The 22,217-nt window shown below is 44.8% G+C and overlaps 1 protein-coding gene across 8 annotated transcripts; it reads right to left on the reverse strand.

Moving 5' to 3' along the window:
• Positions 1 to 64: 64 nt before the first annotated feature.
• KHDRBS1 (KH RNA binding domain containing, signal transduction associated 1) lies at positions 65 to 22,055 on the reverse strand. 8 transcript variants are annotated; one of them, XR_004843298.1, is made up of 12 exons: positions 19,553 to 19,934; positions 18,642 to 18,739; positions 15,588 to 15,715; positions 14,891 to 15,007; positions 13,713 to 13,859; positions 11,632 to 11,768; positions 10,513 to 10,726; positions 9,504 to 9,571; positions 9,171 to 9,229; positions 6,611 to 6,805; positions 3,935 to 3,996; positions 65 to 2,564 (listed from the first exon to the last, which is right to left on the reverse strand). XR_004843298.1 is itself a non-coding variant. In XM_035903995.1 (11 exons), the coding sequence occupies exons 4-11, from the start codon at positions 15,633 to 15,635 to the stop codon at positions 6,708 to 6,710; spliced, it is 888 nt and encodes a 295-aa protein (XP_035759888.1). In that variant the 5' UTR covers positions 15,636 to 15,715; positions 18,642 to 18,739; positions 19,553 to 19,764; positions 20,357 to 22,055; the 3' UTR covers positions 5,486 to 6,707. The 8 variants fall into 8 exon arrangements, 6 of the variants coding, with proteins under 6 accessions (XP_035759888.1, XP_035759891.1, XP_035759890.1 ...); XR_004843297.1 differs by having other exon boundaries at positions 6,540 to 6,805; XM_035903995.1 differs by lacking the exons at positions 65 to 2,564; positions 3,935 to 3,996 and adding an exon at positions 20,357 to 22,055 and having other exon boundaries at positions 5,486 to 6,805; positions 19,553 to 19,764.
• Positions 22,056 to 22,217: the final 162 nt, after the last annotated feature.

Consider the following 22,217-nt stretch of genomic DNA (forward strand, 5'->3'; position numbering starts at 1 on the left):
TTTCAACCTTAGGCCTTTATTACAGGGAATGACTAACAACGCTCAACATCTGTTGAACGCTTCTCGCTAAATACCAGCCGCGCGAGAGCTTGCCAGTTCTCCTCTGCAAGTTATTTTAACGCTGTGATTCACCTTGATAGGTTTTCGCCATCTTCACCAACCGCTTGCGGTTATTTTTCATGGATTTCCATAACTTGTGGGTGTTTTGACGCTTCAGTACAGATGGAGCACTATACAATCCCGAGAACCAGCCCTGCCTGGGCCGGAGGCAAAGCCATCTTGAAAATTAATGAACTTTCACAAGGCCAATCTTTCATTTCTTACTGGTTTGGAAACCTACGGTTGTGCAGAGCCATCAAAAACCAGGAGCATCCAGACACCTGCGGCTTTAACAGAATCCTCCAGGAACAGCGATAAAGGCGACAGGCAGGACGGACGGCTGGCTGGCTAAAACCAGGGTTGCATTTCTAACACCACGTAGGAGCCTTTGGGTGTATTTGGTTCCAAAGCCAGCGTTAAAAGCACCAGGTTCATTGGAAAACACTTTATGTTTCAGGACTCCACCGTACAGCCGCCGCTCTCCAGTCCGAGGGAGGCTCCGGCGTTCTCCAGCGCTCACCAAGAGCTGTCAGGTTCCAGTTTCCCAGCCACAGCAAAGCCACCGGCATCTTCACTGGGTTCCTTTACCAGGAGAGATTCTTCCCACTTTGCAAAAGGAGCAAAATGAACGTGGAAACAGAACATTTCAATTAAAACAGTTCTATAGTAGCAATGGAAGGCTCAACTGAGCAATAACAGCAAAGGTTTCTGCTCTGTGCTCACAGGAATTGAGCTTCCTGAGTAGAAAAAGAGGAATAACATCTACATCTGAGATGGGAGCTCCCCTGGGCCCCGACTAGCCTGCAGAAATTCCTCCCCCTCGAAGCTTACAAACGGGGCGTGTGTCCAACATCTCATCCACGATGTTACAGATTTTAATCAATTAAAGAAGAGTTTCTCCAAGCCCTGTCTTCCTCCCCAAAAGCACTGACTGTACTTGTTCCTCGGGGCCGAGAGGAGAGCTGTGTCAGCAGCAGCGCCCGTTCTCCTCCGCATCTCCCAGCAGACAGGTCACGGCTGGTTCCTTCTCCTCCGGGGGTGTCTGGAGGGTCCGTCACAGGCGGCAGGAATCGCCCTCTGCCCAAGCGTTCTTTAGGAGAGCAGCAGCATGGGTTGAGGAAGGGAAGACGCCTGTCTTGAAACTGTTTTTTTCTTGGCTCTGTTCGTGACAGATGCTCTCATGCAAATTTAAAACCTCATTCTGTACAAAAAGAATCATCCGCTTTAACAGCCGAACAAGGAATCCAGCTGTGCTCCTAAACCCAACTTACCAAATAGGGAATTTTACAGAGGACCGTGTCAAGGTAATGCCTTAGCCTCACTGAAAGCACAGCGGTTTAAGTTAAACATAAAAATACCATAGGTAAGTTAGAAAATAAAACTTGTAGCCATTTGCTTTATTTAATAATCCAAACAGCAACGTGAAACCAGGGGGAAGGAATGGGCAGGGGATGACAGTCTCCTTCCAGGGAAAGCTGCTGGGGACACCTCTGCAATACCACTTGGAGCGTTTTTCCTGCAAGCTCAGCTTCACGCTGCTGCTGCCCAAGAGACTCTGAACCACGATGCACGGCGGGACCTCACCAAAGAAACGTGAAGCCCAGGTTTGTACCAGCTCCAAGCAAGGCCAGCCCGAGTGTTTATACCGAGGGGCTGGACTTAGAGGCTGAAGCAGCTGGGGCGACCCAGAGCAAGGGCCAGAGAAGACGGGACTGCCGAGGCACGGCGCGCTCTGCAGCAGGAGGATGTTCCTAGAGCCGAGCTTCTCTTGAAAAGCATGGGATTGTTGGGAAATGCTTCCACAGAGGAGACGTGACTGCTGCTGTACATCACACTGTACAGCACCAAGCACAATGGGGGCCTTTATCTTGTTTTATGGTCTTTACCCAAACCCTACAAATAGGAAGATGTGGATTAGTCCTCTGGGGAAATGGGGAGATGAAAGATGACTGGCGCTTGTTAGCTCGCAGCCAGCAGAACGCTACCTCCGGTGGCTACGTGGCAGTAGAAAAGGGAAGGTTATTTAGGTGACTCAGACTTTGGTACTCAAAGGAATCTCTACCCCTCACAAATTTCAGCGAGTCCTGTATCACCCCCGGAACGTCTGGCTAATTAGAGCATCTTTGAGAGACACATCCGATGCCGATGGCTATTTTGGGATCTCAAATTAGCTTCTGCAGACTCTAGGCTAAAATCTGAATGTAGTAATGCTGTGAGAGGGAGGAAGATTTGATACAGGGCATGTTTTCAAAATACTTTTGGCATATACAGTTATTTTCAAGATATTCAGATTTACATTCCTCCATAACATTAAAATCTTTCACGTAAACATGCAACAAATGCAATGCACAAGCAAGCTGTATTACTCCAAAGGCAGTGTCACAAGATCCACTTCTACTGGTAAAAAACTGCATCATAATAGATGATCTCTATCAAATCTTTTCCACTTGATATAAAAGCTGTGCCTATTAAGAAAGAAATGGGAAAGATTGGTACAACACCATATAAATTGATGTTCCAATTACATTCTAAATGAAGACGCATTCGATAAACAGGCCACAAATCCAGACATGTTACGACTTCCCCTAGCAGAAAACTATGGATCCAATTTTCAAGTTAAAGTCAAAGAATTGAGGGTAATCTCACTCTGCTGCAGCATTTCCACATATTACACCGCTTTCTTGTTCCTAATACTCCTAAGATAAGAGAAGCTCGTTTGGTAGCTTTACAATTCCACATAAAATAAGACTTATGTCCTTCTATGTCCTATGCCCAAGGCTTTTCTCGGTTGTCTTTTGAAGCCATTAGACTTCTTCGGCGTTCCAAGGGTTTACTTCTTTGTTCTTTTATTTATGGAGCTCAGACTTTCAGTGATCTCGAGACTTGAGAAGAAGTGATTAGCTATCCCCAAAGGAAACGCTTACGGCTGCTGCCGTTGGGCCTGGGGGGAGACGTGTCCTTGCTGTGTAAGCAGGTCACTCCACTGTGATAATCTCCCCAACCAAGGCACCGCTCGGTTTGCAAACGCCCGTGTGCATTTATTAAGGTATTTATTGGAGATCAAGCGAGTCAGCGGGGCCAGAGCAGCCGCCAGAGGGAGCCCCGCCACTGCAGGTGCTGACCGGCACCAGCACCCAAAGGTGCTGGGGGTCCCTCACCCCTCCTGAGGGCTCAGGGTGTTCACTTGCTGACACCAGGCGTGCAGCCCTGCAGGGCTCCGAGCTAAATGGCCTGCAGGACCACCGACCGAGCCATCCCTGGCAATGCCATCAGACAAAAAGCCATAAAAAAAGAACAGCCAGCAGCTGAGATCACATTTCGGAACCCATCTGTGGAAGGGGTAGAACTACCAAGGTCTAGCTGGGCAGCACCTGGTCTCAAATCTGCAGTCTATAATTTTAATGCATTACAGATTCATACGGGAATTCCTATTGAGCCCTTTCTTGGGCTGTTCTGTTTCTAGAGCGTGGGGTAACCACAATTTCAACGCTACCTTGCTGCTGAGAGCACTCTCGGGAAGGCCAGCGTCTCAGTCGGGAACCAGCTCCAAGAGACAGATCTCCTTACCACATTTCCCTCTCTCCTCAAATCCACTTAAACCTCCATTTCCACGGGATCTCGGAGGGAGAGCTCTAAGCAGGTACATACCGAAGCCTCCTCCGCACCGTGACCTCTGCAGGAGCGTCAGTCATGTAACTGGCCTTTCGCAAGCGTAATTTATTTGTGGGTATATAAAGAATGGCTTCAATTTAGCAGCTCAGATGGTGCCGCCCCCCCCCTCCCACTCGGAACATGTTAGCAGCTTGCAACGGGTTGCAAAAATAAACAAACTTACCCACTTCATGTTGCCCCTGCTCATCTTCACCCAAGTGACTCATAGCGATGTACTCTTGACTCCTGCAAATTGAAGACATTTGTGAGTCTCCTTCATGTAAGCCCAAATTGAAAGAAAAAAAAAATAAATAAAGAAAGATTCCTGCATGCAATTACACAGGAAGGAAAACATGCAACTTAAGCTGAGCTTTGACCATTTCACAGTAAATATCAATACTGGGGTCTAAAAAGGGCCATCATTTTACATTTTTAAATAACTGAGCAGAATTTTTTTGTTTTGGCAGTAGCAGGACTATCTATATTCGTTGTCATTTTACGTCTTTTGATATTTAAGCTTGCCGATTCCTTTTTGCCCACATTACATTACAGCGCATTTTCAAAGGGCACATTATTAAAGTTATTGTTAATTTATGCAGAAGCATGTGGTCTTTTTTAAATGTTTATTTTAAACATTTTTTGCAAATTTTTACATTAAAATTAACATTTGAAGAATTGTTTCAATAAAGTTTATGCAAGTTGCTGTCACAGTTTATGTAAAAGAGAAATGTGCTATTAAAATCAGACATTTAGGTTACCTTTTGGGTTTTGCGATGCATGTTAGCTTTACACATCCTGATTCTCCTGCGATAATTTTCCTTTAAAAGGGGGGTATAGGGTGATCTTTTCATCAAGCAAGACATTATGCCCTGAAAGCTGACTCCAAACCATTGTTGAAAATTCAGTTATTTGCACTTTAATAACAATCTACAAATACAACTTTTTGTTTTAAAGTATTCCCCTCGATCATGCACTGCTACACGCAGTTTGGTTCCTAAGGCGCTATTTTTCACCCCCGAGCAGTTTAATTCTCTCCCCCTAGAATGCCAGATTCATTTTGCAGATGGGAAATACAAACCGTTTTTCATGTCTCTCTAGGAAGCAATTTACTTTCAACTATTAATATTATATATATATAAATACACATACACACCCTCTCAGAAGGATATGAGGAGCAACTGCAGCACCCTTCTCAACCAGCGATACATTTTTAAGTGGCTTTCCAAGTAAAGGCTACCATAAAGTAGGAAGGGCATCATCTTAGCCAAGGGGGTTAGGGGTGTTTACGTAAAGCAGAGAGCAAGCTTCCTCCTCCTCCTGGTGGCAGCTACGCCTTGGATTTTTCAGCGTTCATTTTGTCACACTAGGTTTAAACCAGCCATTTCAGACTCAATCTGGAGTCTGCAGCCTGGAATACTCTGTGAGGCCACCTGAAATCTGAATCATTCATTCAGCAAAGAACCATAACCACTTGCCAGCAGACAGAAGTCAGATTTCTGCCGTAGTCCGGGATCAAACTGCTTTCAACAACTTCCAGGGGGTGAAAAACAATTTTTCTTTCTTTTTTTTTTTTTTTTTTAAATTAAAAAAAATTAAGCTCGTCGAATGAGCTTGATAAACTTTTTGTGAGAATTACAAAACCCACCATTTTTAGAATGTCTCCATGTTTTAAAAAGACAATTAGCTTTAGCATTAATTTAAATTTATTGGAAAAAAAAAGCTATTTTATTGCTCAACAAAAAAAAAATGACAATTCATCACATTTACTTTGATTAAAAAAGGACTAAACTTTATTGACAAACTGCGGCAGACATTTTGACAAGTTTTAGCTACCTATTTAGGCAGACTTACACACGTAGCATTTAATCTTCAAGAACAGAGTGGGAGGACAGTGTACAAATCCAATTAGGACTTTATCCTGTGTACAAAGTGAAATTTTTCCTTTTTTTCAGCTGCAGTGTCCCTTTTTATGCAAAGCTAGTGTTGAGATACACTTGAACAAGTCAACGGGATTGCTAATATTGACAATTTTGTCAGTTTTAAACTTGCACTGTATTACCTGCCCCAAGCACTCTAAAAACGAGAGGACTGTAATTTTACAGAGTTCAGACCTACTCACTTAATACTCTGTTTTCTAATATCAAACACTGGGCAATTAGAGCCACGCTTTAATTTGGTTTTCCCTTAAAAGTTCTTCATACAGAACCAAACTAAGAACCCCTTTACCCTGGAAAATCTGCTTCCCAAGCATCTCTCAACACCGCATGTTCGGGGCTAGATTTCAAAACCCACATAAGAGAAGTCAATTTTACACACCTAATTTTTTCCTTTTAGGTCAATTACCTTTAAAAAAAATGCTATTTAATTTGTTTGAGGATCCTTCGTATTAAAATTTAAACTTAAGATTCACCAGCAATCTGCTTTTAAGGAAAGTTTGACAGCTGAGGTTACTTTTAAACGGTGGCAGCTACTACCGTTACATTATGATTTTAATTCTTAAAAACAGCCCTGAATTTTGAAATGTAGCCTACTTTGGGATTCTGCAACTACAACTTTTATGGGTTCCTTAAAACCAAACTTAAAAGGTTAACAAAACCTTAATTTCATAACTGCTAAGCAAAGCATGTCACTTTTGAAACTAACATTTTTAACTCAACTTTTTTCTTATTAAAAAAGGTACAGTTGTGTTTATCTAAACAACAAAGAAAGAAAAGCCATCTACACACTTAAAAAAAAAATTAAAGTCGGTCCTCTAAATCTATTTAACTCATTTTTAAAATACTACGTACAGAAGCCAGAATGCAGGGTGAGGATGGAGTGGGAGAAAAAGGGCCACGAAGAAAAACAGTTAGACAATTACTTGTCTGGTGTGGGTAAAGCAACGGGAATCCTGGGAGATACAAGAATCAGTAACAACTGTTTGCTCATAACTGATATTTTTCCCTCATGTTTGTTTTTTAATAACGTCCGTATGGGTGCTCTCTGTAGGCCCCCTTCACTGGCCTGGCCGGCGGGGCCTTCAGGGAGGGCCTGGTTCCGTTCCAGTCATCTTGCCCTGCGGAAAAGAGAGGGATACGTCAAGGATGGCGGAGTGCCGGGGGCCAAGGGGCAGGGAGGGAGCGGTGGTGCCGATGGACGGGCTCCCCTCCGGAGCCAACGCGGAGGCACGGGGCATCTTTGCAGCAGTTTCACCCCCAAACCCATCTGTAAAACGCCCCACGATCCACCAAGCCCTCTCGTTTGCAGCACGTCTTCCGACATTACGGGAAAAAAGCCACTTGCGCAGGATGCCTGGGAAGCCCGCAGCTCCGACAGCCCGGCTAAGTGCCGACTTGGACAAACCCGGTGCCTTTTAGGAGTAATTAATTTCAGCGGAGCCGGAGCCAATTCACGGGGCAGCTCTGGCAGCCAGCCGCGGCGAAGGTTGCAGCAGTCACAGCCCCTCGGGCTGGCGGCCAGCAGCTTCGATAACCCGGGGGCTCTGCTACAGGTAGCGCTTCCCTCCTTCCTAGACGCCAGGCAAGGCGGCTCCTGGGTAATTGTGCCAAAATAATTAAGTCCCTACGCTGCTCTAGGATGGCAGCGCATCCGACCGAACCTCCAGATACCGGTCTGACTGTGACTTGCCGTTCCTTTCCCTCCGCGACTACAGGAAAATTTACATCCGTAGCTCGCGCAGCATCTGCTTGCTTCTTCGGAGCGGACATCGCTCGCTAGTGCTGCACCAGCATTAACTGCGGATGGGACAAAGCGCTCGACAGGACAGCCCACACTCTTCTGCTACGAACAACCAACGAAGCAAATGAAGTTCGCATTCCCATTGTCCCTGAGCTAGCTCAAGCCCCAAATATCCAAGCTCAGCTTTCATTATGGCTTGTGCTTGCAACATTCGTACTTGCATGCCTGCCATTCTCTCCAGGGTCACCAGTTAATGAAAGCAAGTGTCCGAAGCCCAGAAGACAGCTGAGCCTGTTCCTACCGCCACAAAGCACGTTCCCATTTTCTCAAAACTGTCTCCAGCCTGGCTCAACAATTTATTTCTCTAATTCTGTTTTCATGAAAGCGGAGACCAAAGGAAATTACTGTGGATAAACAGATTAGCTGTGGCAACTTCATGCCAAGCATACAATGAGCATTTTGGCCTTCATATCCCAGACAACACCACCGCTCTCCTACCAAGTAGGAGGCACAAAAGCCTCTTTGTGCTGCGTGACTAACACAGGCAACAAACCAAGCCATTGAAGGCAGGAAAGATAGCCATCGTTACTGACAGCAGCTGTCCATTCAAATGCATCTTAGACTGGAAAAGCATCCCTGGTTAGCCACCTGAATTTGAACTTCTCACAACTTAAGCCCAAGAGCAGGGAACAGCCCCAGGCCGGCACAGGAGACAGCTACCTTGTTAACAACTCTGCTTCCCTAATACCGGCATGACGTGGCACAGGGGATTCCGATTCCGGGTTCCTGAGGATCCCAGAAAGCCACTCCAGCTGGTCATTATCATCACTACCTGCATTCATTCACGCCTTCAGGCAACTGATGCTCTGCTAAAGCGAGCTGTTTTCAACACAGCGTATTTCCATGCCATTAAGCAGCTCGCTGTATAGCTTTCGTAACTTGTTTATGGCTCAGCTTGTTTACAGAGAGAGGAAAATGAATCTTACTCATTGCCACATGCAGATGCCATTCATAAGCTCAGATATCTGAAATAGCATTAAAAAAAATCCAATGCAGTCGCCCATTCCTTTATTGCTAGCACTTCAGATGTAAGAACTATTATTTTTCAACAGTTGGTGATTTACACAGTTGTGGTTAAATTGGTCTCCCACACCCCTCAGTCCAACCTGAGCTGATAGCTTTATGTAATTCAAATTAGCTGAACTTCATAGACTACTTGCAAGTCTATTGTTCCACCCAGTCAAAGGGAGGCCTTCATATGACATTTAAATCCATTTTTCAAGCAAACGTATAGTGCAGAGTCAGTATCAGCTAGCGGGTTTTTGAGGATAAGGAAGCAGATGGAACCATGCACTCATCCAGTTCAACAAAATATAATCCATGAAAACCAGACTGCAGCAAAAGCAGCGCTGTGGGTGGAAATCCAGAGCTCTTAAAATATTCTAAAGCTACAAGGAAATGAAAAGATATTTCCATAGTTAAAAAAATGGAATTTTTTTATCGATCATCTGTGAGACAATCAAGCTAGGTAAGAATCTAAAAGCCACAGAATGCCTTCAGTTGTTCAGACCTGGATAAGCTGTAGGGTATAAATCTTCCACCACGAAAACTACTCGAGATTCTCCTCAGCAAGTTTTTGCTCAGAGTGTGGAGCGGCACTGGAAAACAGCTGGTCAACCACAAGCAATTCCCAACTATGTGCAGCCCCTTCCCTGTCAAGAGAACAGTATTCCCAGACATACCATAAGCTTCATAGGTTTCCTGTGCCTCCCCGTGTCCATAATCATAGTATTCTGTGTCCCTGGAAGAGTAATTATGTTGGTTACATACAGCGCTGAAATCGTATTCCTAAACTGACACAACTTGCACAAACACTTGAAAAGCAAAGATGCCCAATATCGCTCATGGCTGTGGTGTGTCTGATCACTGCTTTTACAGAACTGTCAAGGACACTGGGACACTCCCAAAAGTTACTTCAAAAAAACCCAAGAAAAAAAAACAAACCAAGAAAAAAAAAAAAAAAGAAAGATCATGCATCATTTTCTCCCTAACAGGTAGGAGACAAGCAAACTTACCCTTGGCCCTGGCTGTAGTAGCCTTCATACCCCTCATAGCTCTGGTCTGCATATGCATCATCATAGCCCTGAAACAGATGATGACAAAGTGTTAATGGAAGGACCAAAGGTTAATGCCCGACCAAGAGTAATGGCAAAACTGAATTCAGGCTCTAGCAGCTTTCGGAGGAACCCATGAATCCTTGCCTGCCACAGGGAAGGGGCTCAACCATACGACACAGGTAGCTAAAATCTGCTTGGGTCCTGTGGCTTGGGAGGAAAGAACCACACTAATATTTACAATGCATTTGGAAGTCATTTACATGTCCAATGCTGCAGTTTGTCTGTGGTACAAATCCATGTGCCAGGAGGCCTGTAACTGTGTTATCTAAACCACAGATTTACAGGTAGACAAAACCCCAACCTATTAACTTATGATTGATTTCAGTGGAAAAACTGGGAAGTTCTACTGGGAGGAGAAACAGAATTTAAAGATATCAATATTTGGGATGGTTCCCCAAAATGCTGTTGTGCATCAAAACCTGTCATCATGTTTTCCCTTTAGAATACCAAGAGCAAAGATTCTAAGATAGGCTTGGCAGAAGGGCGGTGCCTTGAAACATCGTGTTCATTCACGTATTTATTTTAAGGATTTTAGGGGCAGTAAGAAAGCTTTGGTGTTCCCTGCTTAAAGAATTCTCTTGCAGAAAGAGAACGCGATGCGAACTACATCAATCTCTGTGGTGTAGTTTTTCTACCGTGCACTGATAGTTATGGCAAACTTCAGTCGTGGGGGCACGTTTCTGTTTTATAAACAGCACCCCCTACCCTGTATTTAGGACACTAGCTGTTCCCTCATCTGAGGACTAGAGAGGCAGAGCAGGTCATCCAGCACGGTACTAGCGACTGGTGGCCACTTCTCCAGCGCAATCTTACTGTTGTTAGCTCTTATTTCAATAACGTTGAGTATCCAATACATGATCAGCTAGCTGGATTGAAAAAAAAACCCTGAAGATATTTAGTTTCTTACATATTCCTCGTAGGTTTCTGGTGCGGGAGGAGGAGGAAGCGGTATTCTCTGAATGCCAGCTGCACGTGCTCTGGGTGCAGGAGCACCCCGTACCGCTGGGGGAGGAGGCACTCCGCGGGCTACAGCAGCTCCCCTGGCAATGGCACCCCGCACCGGGGCTCCTCGCACAAGGGCCCCCCGAGGAGGAGGAGGGGGAGGACCAACACCACGGCCCCTGGAAAGGAGATAAAAAGGATTGTGAACAGCTACTGCCGTACTGCTGGTGTGCTGAACACCAAGGGCAGCGCATACGCTTCTTACGCCTACTTCAAAATGCAACAGCTTGATAAACAAATGCAGTCACCATTAACTGAGCCATGAGTCCGTTACAAAGAATGAAAGCACATGAATTGTGAACACTGTTGTATTGCAGGATTTACAGAAACCTCTTCTGAGATGAGAACTCTACTGCATTGGGTATTGTACAGACAAAGAAATAAATCCGATAGAGGGCTTTGACCAAGTAATTTCTCAGAGTTCATTTTAAACAACCCTCTATCACTAACCTGTAATGACTGCCAGACCTCCAGAACTGTAAAGATCAATGATGAGATGAGCAGGGATACTTCTGGGCTAAACACTCAGAAGGCAAAGACTTTCCCCCCCATGAAATAGGTAGTGAAGCAGGAACTACAATAACAGTTTTATCGCCAATTTATCCCAGTGCCTTGACAGCCATGACAGAATAATGCCATCCTATAACTTTCAAAGGACGGACAGTTTAAACTGAAAATGCTTATTCTGCTGAAGGCTACAGAAGCAAACATGACACATCTATCTATATCCACACATGATTTCATAGGCCCATTTTTGAAATGTTACTTTACGAAGCTACTGATTTCAGACATCAAAAATAATACAGAAGACATCCACTGCGCTAGATAACATCTCAAAGCATACACGACATTTGATTGCCAGCTTGCTAAAAGCAAGCCTGCAACACAAGGCTAGAAAGCCTTGGCCAAAAGCCAAGGTCAAGGGCAACAGCTGATGTGTAAAAACAAGTAGCTTAACCTCATCTGGCAGCACAACTCTGAGCAAGATGCAGCATTTCCAGGTCTGTGCTTTTGGGAAAGATACCTTGGAACAGGTGGAGGCGGCGGTGGAGCTGCTCCCCTTCCCCGCACGGGGACTCCTCGACCACGACTTTGCTCTGGTACACCGTTCAGATAGGAGAGCTCCAAGAATTGCTCCTGACAGATATCATCCATCATATCCTAAAGAGGGGCCGTGCTGGAATAAAAATAACCCGATAGTCCGGAACGAAAATCTGCTGGTTAGTTTTACTGGGATTTGCTTGGCAGGCAGCAGTGCACAACTGCCAGCTTTCTCCAAACCAGCCAAGAAGGGCCCACCACCCTGCACGTCTGAGAGCTGCAGCGAGCACTGCAGCTGGTCCCTGGGAAGAGGACCTCACTCATAGGGGCGCCCCAGAGGCATCTGATGATGTTCAGCATCCCAGGGATGTCAGGAAGATTTATTTGCAAGTGTTGGAGAGCTCAGAGGTGAAGCTAGGCAAGACATATCTCACCTCAAGCACCTTACAGCTCCCATTTAAAGGCAAGCGGCTGGCAATGAGCCCACATAAGGTGACAACATACTGCTGTGTTCCCGACACACTGAAGGAACAGGACAGGATGCAGCCTGATGGGATGCAGCCTGATGAAGAGCAAACACTCATTTGCAAATCCAGGCTGTCTTTTCAAATTCTTACAAATGCAGTATGTTTCTGGCTCCATGCATTTTTACCGCCTCAGGGGACCTAGCTTCAGGAATTAGTACAGATCTCTGGTGACCCTGCAGAAGTCATCGTAACCCCCCCTCCTCCCCTCAACACACAGGCAGCCCGGGCCTTGCACCAAGGATCTTCACGATGCTATGGCAACACCACAAAGCAAGGAGTCTCCTACCAGATGTGTCTTCACAGCACTGCTGGCTTCCATAGTGACTTCTCCATCAATTTTCACAAGTTTAACACATTGTTTGAAGGCAGCGATAGATAAGACACTTTAAATAGCAAGGCTGCACGCTTGCTTTAGCAAGCTGAGGTTTTGTACATCCCAGGGGCTCCTTGGAGATGACCTCTTTCCTTCAAAGACACTTCACACAGCAATCCCTCCTCCTCTCTGTGTCAGACTCACAGAAATCACGCAGTACCCACACGCTTGTCCACACTTCCCTACTACCCACTGCTCTCAGGTTCCACCCGCCCCTGGTATTTCAGGCAGAACATCTGAGCTTCCAGCCTCAGCTGTGGAGCACGGGGCCGAGGTATATCCAGCTCTCTACCTGCCAGGTCCCCCGAAGCAGGGAGCACTGTGTAGTTCTTTCCCATTTTTTTTTTTTTTCTTTTTTTCCCCTAATTTAGCAAGCAATATCATCGTTTTAATAACATGCAGAAGACTCCTTCAAGTTGTGCAGTTCTTGGGAGTCAATACTCTAGCTGGCACCAAACTGACACAAGCTGACCATAAAGGTCTTACAAGGTTCACCAGTAAAAGACATCCACAAACAGGTAACAAGTGTCGTCTGTATAAATGCCTGATTAGCAACGAGGTTCCTTCACATCACGCACATTTAAAGCAATAGAAATATTGATTTAACAGATGTGTCTTGGAAATGAGCCACAAACACTGAATACTACTACCGAGCTGCCTCCTGGGCAGTCACCCTCCTCATCCTCACACCACCTCTTTAGAGCAGAACACACACCTCTGTATTCACCGTTTCTGATCTGACCAATGAAGTTTTCTAGCCAGATTTCTGTGCTACAGTTCCAGGTCAGAGGAACCCAGCCAAGAAGTCTCTTCCATGCCAGGCATGGCTAACGTTATTCGCCCACTAAAATGGCCATGTGAGGCTAAACAAGCTACCCACCCCACCCCCCCCAGTGTCCACAGCCAGTTCTGGGAGAGAAATACCTACTCCACATGTTCTGTACAACTGCCCTGTAAGTGTATGTCTTCCTAATTATGATTAGGGGAATAATATAGCCATTCATGCAAGATTAATGGGGTCATCTTAAGCTGCCACACACACACTTCATACTCCAGGCATCCTCAAATACTCCAGGCTTCCTCACCAACAAATTTTACCCAACCTTATAGCCATTCATGACCCATCTACCTCCTTCAAAAAGAAAAAAGCATCAGCATACGTACTGGAACAAGGAACTTCTTGACTTCTTCCATGGCATGAGCCATCAGAGCATATGCTTCACAGGGGGGTCCAAAAACTTCAATGAAGACATGCAAATCCATATTTAGATGAGCATATTTAGGATCTCCCCCTTTACGCAGTTCTTCCTCCTGAAACAAAGCAGATTAGAGACTCCTAAAACTAAATAAGATGCAGAGAAACTGCTTTTCTTTTATCTGTTTTTCTACACCTTAACAGGAAACATCTGTAAAAGCATTTTGGCCATGCCTGGACACAGACCATAACAACATACACATGAGCATACAGTTTTTTATAAAAAGCCACGTGCAATCTACAGCTCCCAGCTTTTTATATCTGCCTTTTTTTTTTCCTAACGCACTGATGCCAGACACCTTCTCTTCCAGAAGATTAAGCATATGCAAGCAGTGCTCTTCCTCTTCTACACCACCTTTCTGCCTGAGGCGCTCTCTACCACCTAATGAAGTCTAATGCCTCAAACAAGCTCGCTCTTTAACTCTGCTCTTGGATACCCATGTTATTCAGATGGCTTTAAGAAGTCACAAATAAGCTAGAAGTGGAAAAGCTTTTCATGCTACTAAAGTAAAAAGCTGAATTAAGTTACAGGTCTGTTGACCGTTTGCTCCATTTTGGAAGAAAAAATAAATTCTTTTCATTGTTTCTGCTCAAAAAAACCCTTCTGGCACTTTGTGATTCACTAAAGATTACCAGGACCATACTGCTCCAACATCATCAGTGAACCATGAGAATGTAAGGATTTCAGAGGGAACAGTTGGAAAAAGGGTATTTTTTGTGTGTTTCTGGAGGGGAAACATATTCCCTTAGCAAGTGACTTTTCACACAGTAGCCAGAATTAATTCTTATTTTATAAACTTTGTACTTCACCTTGCATATAAACTACCTCTGCATCCAAGGGTACAGGGTATCAACAGATGACTGGTCTCTAAGTCACGCTCATAAAGAACGTATGCACCACGCTTCTGCCCCAATCAATATTGCTCCCAACACGCACAAAACAATTTAGGAAGTGTGACTTTCTACTGCCTTTGCTCTTGGATTTAATGGTTTAATTTTTTATAATATGCTTTTTAGAACCACTACTTCTCACAGCAATATGAAAGGCATTAATATATGTGTATGTTTTCAAGGGCGATGCCCTTACCTTTGCTTTATCTCGCATTGAACCCTTCCCAAGCACAGATATCTTAGCACCAGTTTCTTCCTGAAGTCTCTTGATGGTGTTCCCTTGAGGTCCCAAAATCTTTCCAACAAAATTGAACTGGAAATGAAGGAGAAAAAAAAAAAAATTAGCTCCAGAGCTCAGCAGCCTTAACAAAAGCTTGTCTGAATGTTATGCTGGCTGACAAAAAATTTAGCCGCTCCATTTTCTCTTCACCTCACCAAAAAAATACAGACCAAAAAATGCACAGGAATATTTAAGTTCCAGAACATTCTTTTCATGAAAAAGTGCTCCACCAGAGAAATCACGCTAAATTAACTCATGTAAAGCGTTTCATTCTAACATCTGCTCTCCAGTAGTTTTACAGGCAGCAAGCCTTAAGAGTTAAAAGAGTTCTTAACTGTAAAACACAAAGCTCTACATATGAAAGTGTCTATTCTAGTAATAAAAGATCACAACTATGCATGACCGCTTAGCTTTATCCCAAGACATTCTAGAAATGTAATATATTAGAAATAAGATCCTGCAAGCTTGCATAGGAAAAATTCCGTAGCGATAGCAGAACACTGGCATAACTCCTGATGACACTTCGACAGCTACTATCTCTAAAAGTCAGCCATAAAATCCATAGAAAATAAGCAAACCACAGAGATTCAGTAAGCTATTTTCTGGCCCTCACCTTGGGGTACTGTTTGACAGGTATCAGAACTCGTTCTTTCAGTTTCATATTCTTGTGGGAAAATAAATCCAGGTAGTTCTCTTCCTCATCCTTCTTTGTTGTTTCACCCTTCTGAATTTTTTCAATTTCTAAACAAGATAAAAATAGGGCTGCTTACATTCCTCAAACAAGCATCATTTTAGAGTTGGAATTATAACAGGACATACCACCCTCCTTCTCTGTGAATATATGAAGGCTTATAATTGTATTAATGGAATTTGGATAGAGGGGCCACCTCTTTAGCGGTAGCCCAGCTTGTCTCTTCCTCCCTTCACGTCTAGGGAAGGCCAAAAACAGGGTAAGGAACAAAAATAAGAAAGAAGAGCAGCGAATGCTCTGCACTTCACCAGATAAGAGTAGGAAACTGTAAGTACAGTTTTGCGTATGACTTCTGTTGTGCCTTCCTCTATCAATCCCCAAACCCGTGCCTCCACCGCGAATGCAGTACCCACGTGTAGATCCTACGCTTACAAAGACACCGGCCCCAGCTCTGCCACTGGATACACTTGCTATAATGCAGCAGCCATCAGCAAATCAGGCAGGTTTTTATCATTCAAGCTGAGGGACTATTTAAAATCTGTGATTTAATTAGTGGTGCCAACACGTACGGACACGATGAATTTCAGTGAAGTTGAAAACATTCCTAACAAACAGAAGCCCGAATGAGCGACGTGCTAGAGTGTGGTCCGGCTTATAAAATTCTTTATCACACAAGCAATTCATAACTTGGTTTTTAAGTTGTAAGCCTTGGGCACATAGCCATAAAAGCGAGCATCAGGAGTCCTTAACTCGATTCAGGCAATGCAACTACAAAGTCGTGTCTCTCAAAATAAGATTTGGACTTTTAATTGTATATTGTGAATTGCAGAGTCTTGGAAAAACACAGAGGTGGCCTGAATGAACTGAAGGAATGCTGCAGCCTGAGGGGAATCTGGAACAAAGTCCAAATAACCTTCTGGAAGTAGGTTGTTAAGGTAGGCCAGTTAGGAACTAGTACACAAACACCTTCTCAAATCTGGCTAGAAATTAAAACTTGCGCTGAGAGGTGGCAGGAGACAGTCACTTCGTAAAAGACGACCCAAATGGAGAAGACTGAAGATCATCTTCCAGGTAGGCATTTCTAGCATAGGTTCTTCCAGTCATCAATGCCCTTTCCCTTGTACAAGACCAACATCCAACATTTTTCAAAAGAACGTAGCCCATAGCTGACTGGCTTTTCTTTTCCAGAGATGTCCAGTCCCGTACAATTTTTATTTAATGGCCAAGAACTAGACAAGTTCCCTGAAATTTAGAGCCAATCCGTCACTAGCAATCCCAAATCCTCGAGGAACTGTTATGCCCTCTTGGTCCAACCAAAAAAAAAATAAAATAAAAAAATTGGTCACACCATGCATAGCCATCACAACATATTATTTACAGATGCTTATCAGGGAAGGAGCGTGACCCTTCCTTAGAAGTTAAATTGTGCCATTTCATCAGCAAACCCAAGAACTATAAATAGCTGAGTCGAAAGTGCTCCAAATACAACTTCTCACATCTCAGGGGAAGGAGAGACACTTTCACAAGATTATACACATAACTGGATTAAAGCTGCAAGACAAAACTGAAACTGAAGACTGCTTAGTCATTACCAGAATTTAAAGAGGGCAGCTGCAATATCTTGTGTTTCCTGTGATTTCTGTCCATGTCAGAAACTACAGGCTTTAGACTCAATGGTCATGGTTACAGTTTTGGAAGACAGAGGAAAAAAACCCTTAAGAGAACGTAATCAAATGATCAATATTTTATCTTTTCAGTTATGGATACAGTAATATAAACTGGGTTTTAGTTTAGAGATCTAAATATAAAACTTGTTGCATAATTATGAAAAAAAGCATAAATTTTGTATTTCTACTTGCAATAGCACCTTGGCTCCCTTACAAAATTGTTACCATGACTCCTTAGTTTAAAAAAAAAATCACCGGATCTAATTGCTTTGAAAAAGATAGCTTGATTTTTTGCTTCAAAAAGGAATTATTTTCTGAAGACACTATGCAAAAGTCAAAAACCCCAGAAGTTCAAGCACTGTCAAATTTATAAAATAAGCAACAAGAGCTGGCTGCCTTGGTTAGTTTTACGTAGTTTTTTGTTTGTTTTTTTTTTTGTTTTGTTTTGTTTTTTTTTTTTAAATTTAGCTACAAGAATAGATCAGAGAATCAAGATTTGGAAACTGAAGATTGCACCGGTGGCCTTGCCCCTGGTTAGGCATAGCTTTAGACCCTATCATACAATGCCATTACTTCCCGAATATTTTGGTTCTCCAAAAAAAGGTAAGTGAATTTCTGAAAAGGCATTCTGCATATTAACAAGAAGTGTTTTCTACACACAAATCGAGAATAAAAGCACTCTAAAACTTCCTTGATGTAAATTAAACTACCTAGAGGCATCTTCTACCTTGTCAAAACAACGCAATCAGACCTAAGCCTCCGCAAACCAGTGAATCCCAGCTCACATGGACCACACAGCAAAATCCCTCCTGCAACAGTAGCAACGACATCTGGGAGTCAGTCTGTGAGGGCAACAAATAATTAACCGTTTGCTAAGAAAAGCATCAGATCCACCATCGCCAAGTCTTCAAATGAAATACAAAAACATATGAGAAGAAAAAAACCCCTAGCCCCAGCAAAATCACTCCAAGTTCTCCTGCTTTTGCAATTCAGGCCAGCGTGGGTGACCTAGCAGTCCCCTTCACACCTTCAGAACAAACTCCAAGTCTGGAAATAGGTGTGAACGGGGGGCTAAAATCGTGCCACTTGTGACGTGTCCTACTGCTTCGGATTCCAGCGTTATCTGTTTGCATTCTGGCATATTAGCTATGCAACATGAAGCAGTAGTGAATGAACTGATGAGTGGTAGCAGTTTGTCAGACCACTTACTGATACGAAGGAGAAGCGTACATATACCTTGAGGGATTAAGCATGCCTCATTTCAGTGCTGATTTTTTAAAGCCGTGTCAGAGGTGCAGCAGAAGGTTACCTTCTTGCCACGGGGAATGTCAGCAGTCTGGCGGCATGTGTGGCAGTGGTTTCCAGGACTTCATGTGGGGCAGTGATTGCATTGTCTCAGAAGAAATCCTAAGGGGTAGGTAAAGGGGGTTGGTAACACCGCTGCTTCACAAGGAGGAGCCTAAGCAGCCACAGTGCTACTCCTGATCTAAGCCCAAGCTCTTCTTTAACAAAAAAACCCCAAACAACCCCAGATTAAACATCGTCCTGCAGCACACTTGTGCTCTGTAAGCAGCATAATACTGAGAGTATTATCTTAACAGTGTGGTAACACTGACCCCATGCCCAAAAAAAACCCCCAAGAGTTTGGGGATGGGTGCCTCCAGAAGAAAGCAGAGCTCCCTCTCTCCTACGCTACTGCTCCCCAGCTGGTTTGGTTCCACAGGAGAGGAAGCAGGGAGCTTGGATGGACTCTGCCAACAGTGGAAGCTGCAGCATTTGGCAAGCCTAACCCCACCATTTCCCTCCCGCTTTCCGCTGAAATCCCCCCCCCCCGCCCTCCAGACTGTATGCTGGGATTCATATGCAGACAGCTCTGCTTCGGAGCTTTGCAGAGATGGGAGGAGACTGCCACTGGCATAGGGAGAAGGGGCACAGGGAAGAGAAGAAACACTGCTCAAGCATGAGGTGGGGAGGAGAAAGCCTGAAGGTGAGCTATGAGAAATGGCACAGGTGGTAGAGGCTCCTGGGAGAGAAGCGGGAGGAGGCAGAGTCCCAGCAGTGACAGGCAGGCTAGCATCAGCATCAAGTAACGTTGGCATGGCTTAGCAATATATACATTTAAAAATGCAACAGTGAAACGGCATTAGCATATCACAGTCTGCGACATCTGGGCACAGGTTTAAGGCGGCAGTTACAGCTCCTTCGGGGGACAGGGCGTACACTTGGAAATGCAGAAATTTAGATAATCTCCATTTCAGGACAGCCTGACTCCACGCTAAGCAAGCTTCAGGACAGCTCCGGGTTACACACAGTTCCCCATCACCCCCGCGACCTCAGTCCATCTCTAATCCCACTGTTTGGTTCCTTGGCAAGTCGCTCCATCGCGGCCACCGCCCGTCCACCTGATTTTCCCATACAGCCCTTTCTCCTTCCTAGGAACACACACAGACTGAGTGAGCCCGGCACGAGAACCAGCACAGTCAGCAGGGGAGTTCTGCCGAGGAGTCAAGCTGCTCCCTGCTTCGCAATGCGCTGCTCTAACTCCAATTGCTCGACGATGCTCCCTCCTGTCCTGGGTCCTGCTTCAATACCCCACCCACTGCTCTGAACCCACCCCTCGCCACCCACCTCCATCCCTCCTCACCGCTCTGGGGACGTCAAGGGCTGCATTTAACATAAGGACCAACTAGATGCTAGCTATATAGAGACTTGCTAGCGGAGTGATGTAGCTCGCGTATCTGTTTGCAGCATAGGAAGCTCAGAGATGACCAGCTCTTTTCACTTGGATTTTCTCCAGGAAATAAAAATAGCTAAGATTACCACAAGAATTTGGGGAAAAAAAAAACCCACCCTACGCCTAGCTAGCACATTGGTGGACATCGCCTGTCCTCCCAATGCACACAAGCCAAGAGGGCTGCGCCCTTCAGCATCTCCTCCCGCCCTCCCCGCAGCAGATGGAAGGCATAAATCAAAGTGAGGAAAAGGGGTTTTCTTGTTCCTGTGGAAGAGGAATGTCACACAGACCCTGAATCACAGGAGCGAGGAAACGTGGATCATATTCCAAGGTGCAAGAAATCCCAGTTTCCAGTTGCCATTCAGGGTGCTGTGTAACAGATCTCCAGAACCTCGCCGCTTTACGGCCTTTCCATCGCACAGTAAATTGGTCAAGAATCACTGCGCTGCCCTTCACCTTGCTCCTCAGTAACGGTAATTTTCTCTAGAAATGCTAAGCAGCTTTAGAACCACCAAAGTATTTTAGACTACTTTTACATGTTGTTTTTAAACAAGAAGTCTTAGTCTCGATGCAGAACTCCTGCGGGGTTCCCTCCCAGAGGCAGGCAGGACAAGCAACTTCCCCTCCGTGAAAAAGGCTGAAATAGGAATACTGCTGACATTCAATAATCAGGCATTTCTTTGTCTGGAAGTGATTTTGCTGAAGTTGTGCTTGCCGTATGCTTTACAATCTTTGGCCCAAACCTAAATTCCATACAGCAGCTCCTCCAGCATGCCATCCCCAAAGGGTGCCACAGCAACAGAGAAATTCTGAGCAATCCGGATCAGTTTGGGATCATCTGCGCAAAGGGATTTAGTTGCCTAAACCCGCCGTTTTATTTCAGCTTCTTTCTCATGAGCTTCTTGCTCAGATCGTCCTCGGTTTGGACGGCTAGCGAATGCTCCCAAAGGACAGCATTTTTCAAAATACCCAAAGCGAGCAGGAAGCATCTGGAGCTCCTCCAGTGATCAATTTTAAGTCTCACAAAGCTGCAGTCTACTATCAGCAATTTTTTAAGTTAATGAAAAAAAAAAACCCAACCCTCATAAATCCTTGTTACACCACTCGGTGAAGGAAGCTTTACGAAGTGGACTGAGAACGCTGTTCTTTGTGCAGGAATTAGCAAACTCCTTAGGTTTCATTTCACCGGGAGGCACGATCACAGAGCTGTCGAGCATCAGCTGGCTAAAGGGTTTTATTAATGAAAAACATTAAGTTGATGGCAAATCGGATTATAAAACTAATTTGTTTAGATCGAGATGTCCGCGATTGATGCCAAGTTGCCCATGACGATATACCTCAGTTACTTGCACAATGGGAGACAGCAATTCCTAAGAATTATTTCCTTAAAGGAAGAGCTAACAACACCTCTAGCGCTGCACCAACTATGGCAATACTACACGTTTTAAAGACCTTAAAAAAAAAAATAATTATTTAAGAGCAGAATGACAAGTACCAGAAAGCTAAGCACTCTGCTCGTCTGCAGATTAAATTGGAGCGTCTCCTTGCGCCGGGTACCTCCCAGCTCTCCACTACACGCACGTCAAGCGGCGGTAGCAAATATTTTTAACTCGTTGCAATTTTTAAGCTGACTCCAGTGTCTTGAGGCAGCTGAATCTACTCGACAGAGGCACCGACTGCGGGTGCAGCAGCTGCAGGGGGGAGATATGGAGAAATCAGAGCCGCCAGGCGATTGGACAGCGGTGATGGGGAAGGAGAAGGCCAGCCTGGGCACAGAACAAAGGCTGCCATCTCCACTCCCTCCTCAGGTTCATCAGAAGCATGAAACAAGCTCTAACACAGATTACCAGAGGGAGGGAGGGGGGGTAAAAAATAAAATCAAAGAGATCACAAACCATGCCTCACAGGGACTCAAGCAGACGCTACGTGGGAACCCCCGGGTTTTACCGCTCTCTTTGCCCCCCTCTCTCCCCAGGGATGAAAAGGGCCAACATGACCGCACACACCGTATTTTAAGAAGAAAGTTCTGGGTCTGGGTTTCATCCGGCCCGGGATTAAGCACGTGGCTAAACAGAGATTAAATAAAAGAAATAGCTAATCTTCGAACCCCGGGGTCGCACCTCGCCCCGGGCGGGGGCGGGGCAGAACGGG

The sequence above is a fragment of the Egretta garzetta genome, unplaced genomic scaffold, assembly GCF_000687185.1.
Source record: "Egretta garzetta isolate BGI_Z169 unplaced genomic scaffold, ASM68718v1 scaffold101, whole genome shotgun sequence".
Taxonomy (NCBI): Eukaryota; Metazoa; Chordata; class Aves; order Pelecaniformes; family Ardeidae; genus Egretta; species Egretta garzetta.

What these genes read in the sequence shown, in the direction of transcription:
- KHDRBS1 (XM_035903996.1), bottom strand. Translation starts at nt 15,635, where the DNA reads ATGAAACTGAAAGAACGAGTTCTGATACCTGTCAAACAGTACCCCAAG. An exon ending in CCGCCTCCACCTGTTCCAAG is followed by an intron (nt 10,727 to 11,631) that starts GTATCTTTCCCA and finishes TCTCCTTTCCAG; the next exon opens with GGGCCGTGGTGTTGGTCCTC. An exon ending in GGAAACCTATGAAGCTTATG is followed by an intron (nt 6,806 to 9,170) that starts GTATGTCTGGGA and finishes TCTTTTCCGCAG; the next exon opens with GGCAAGATGACTGGAACGGA.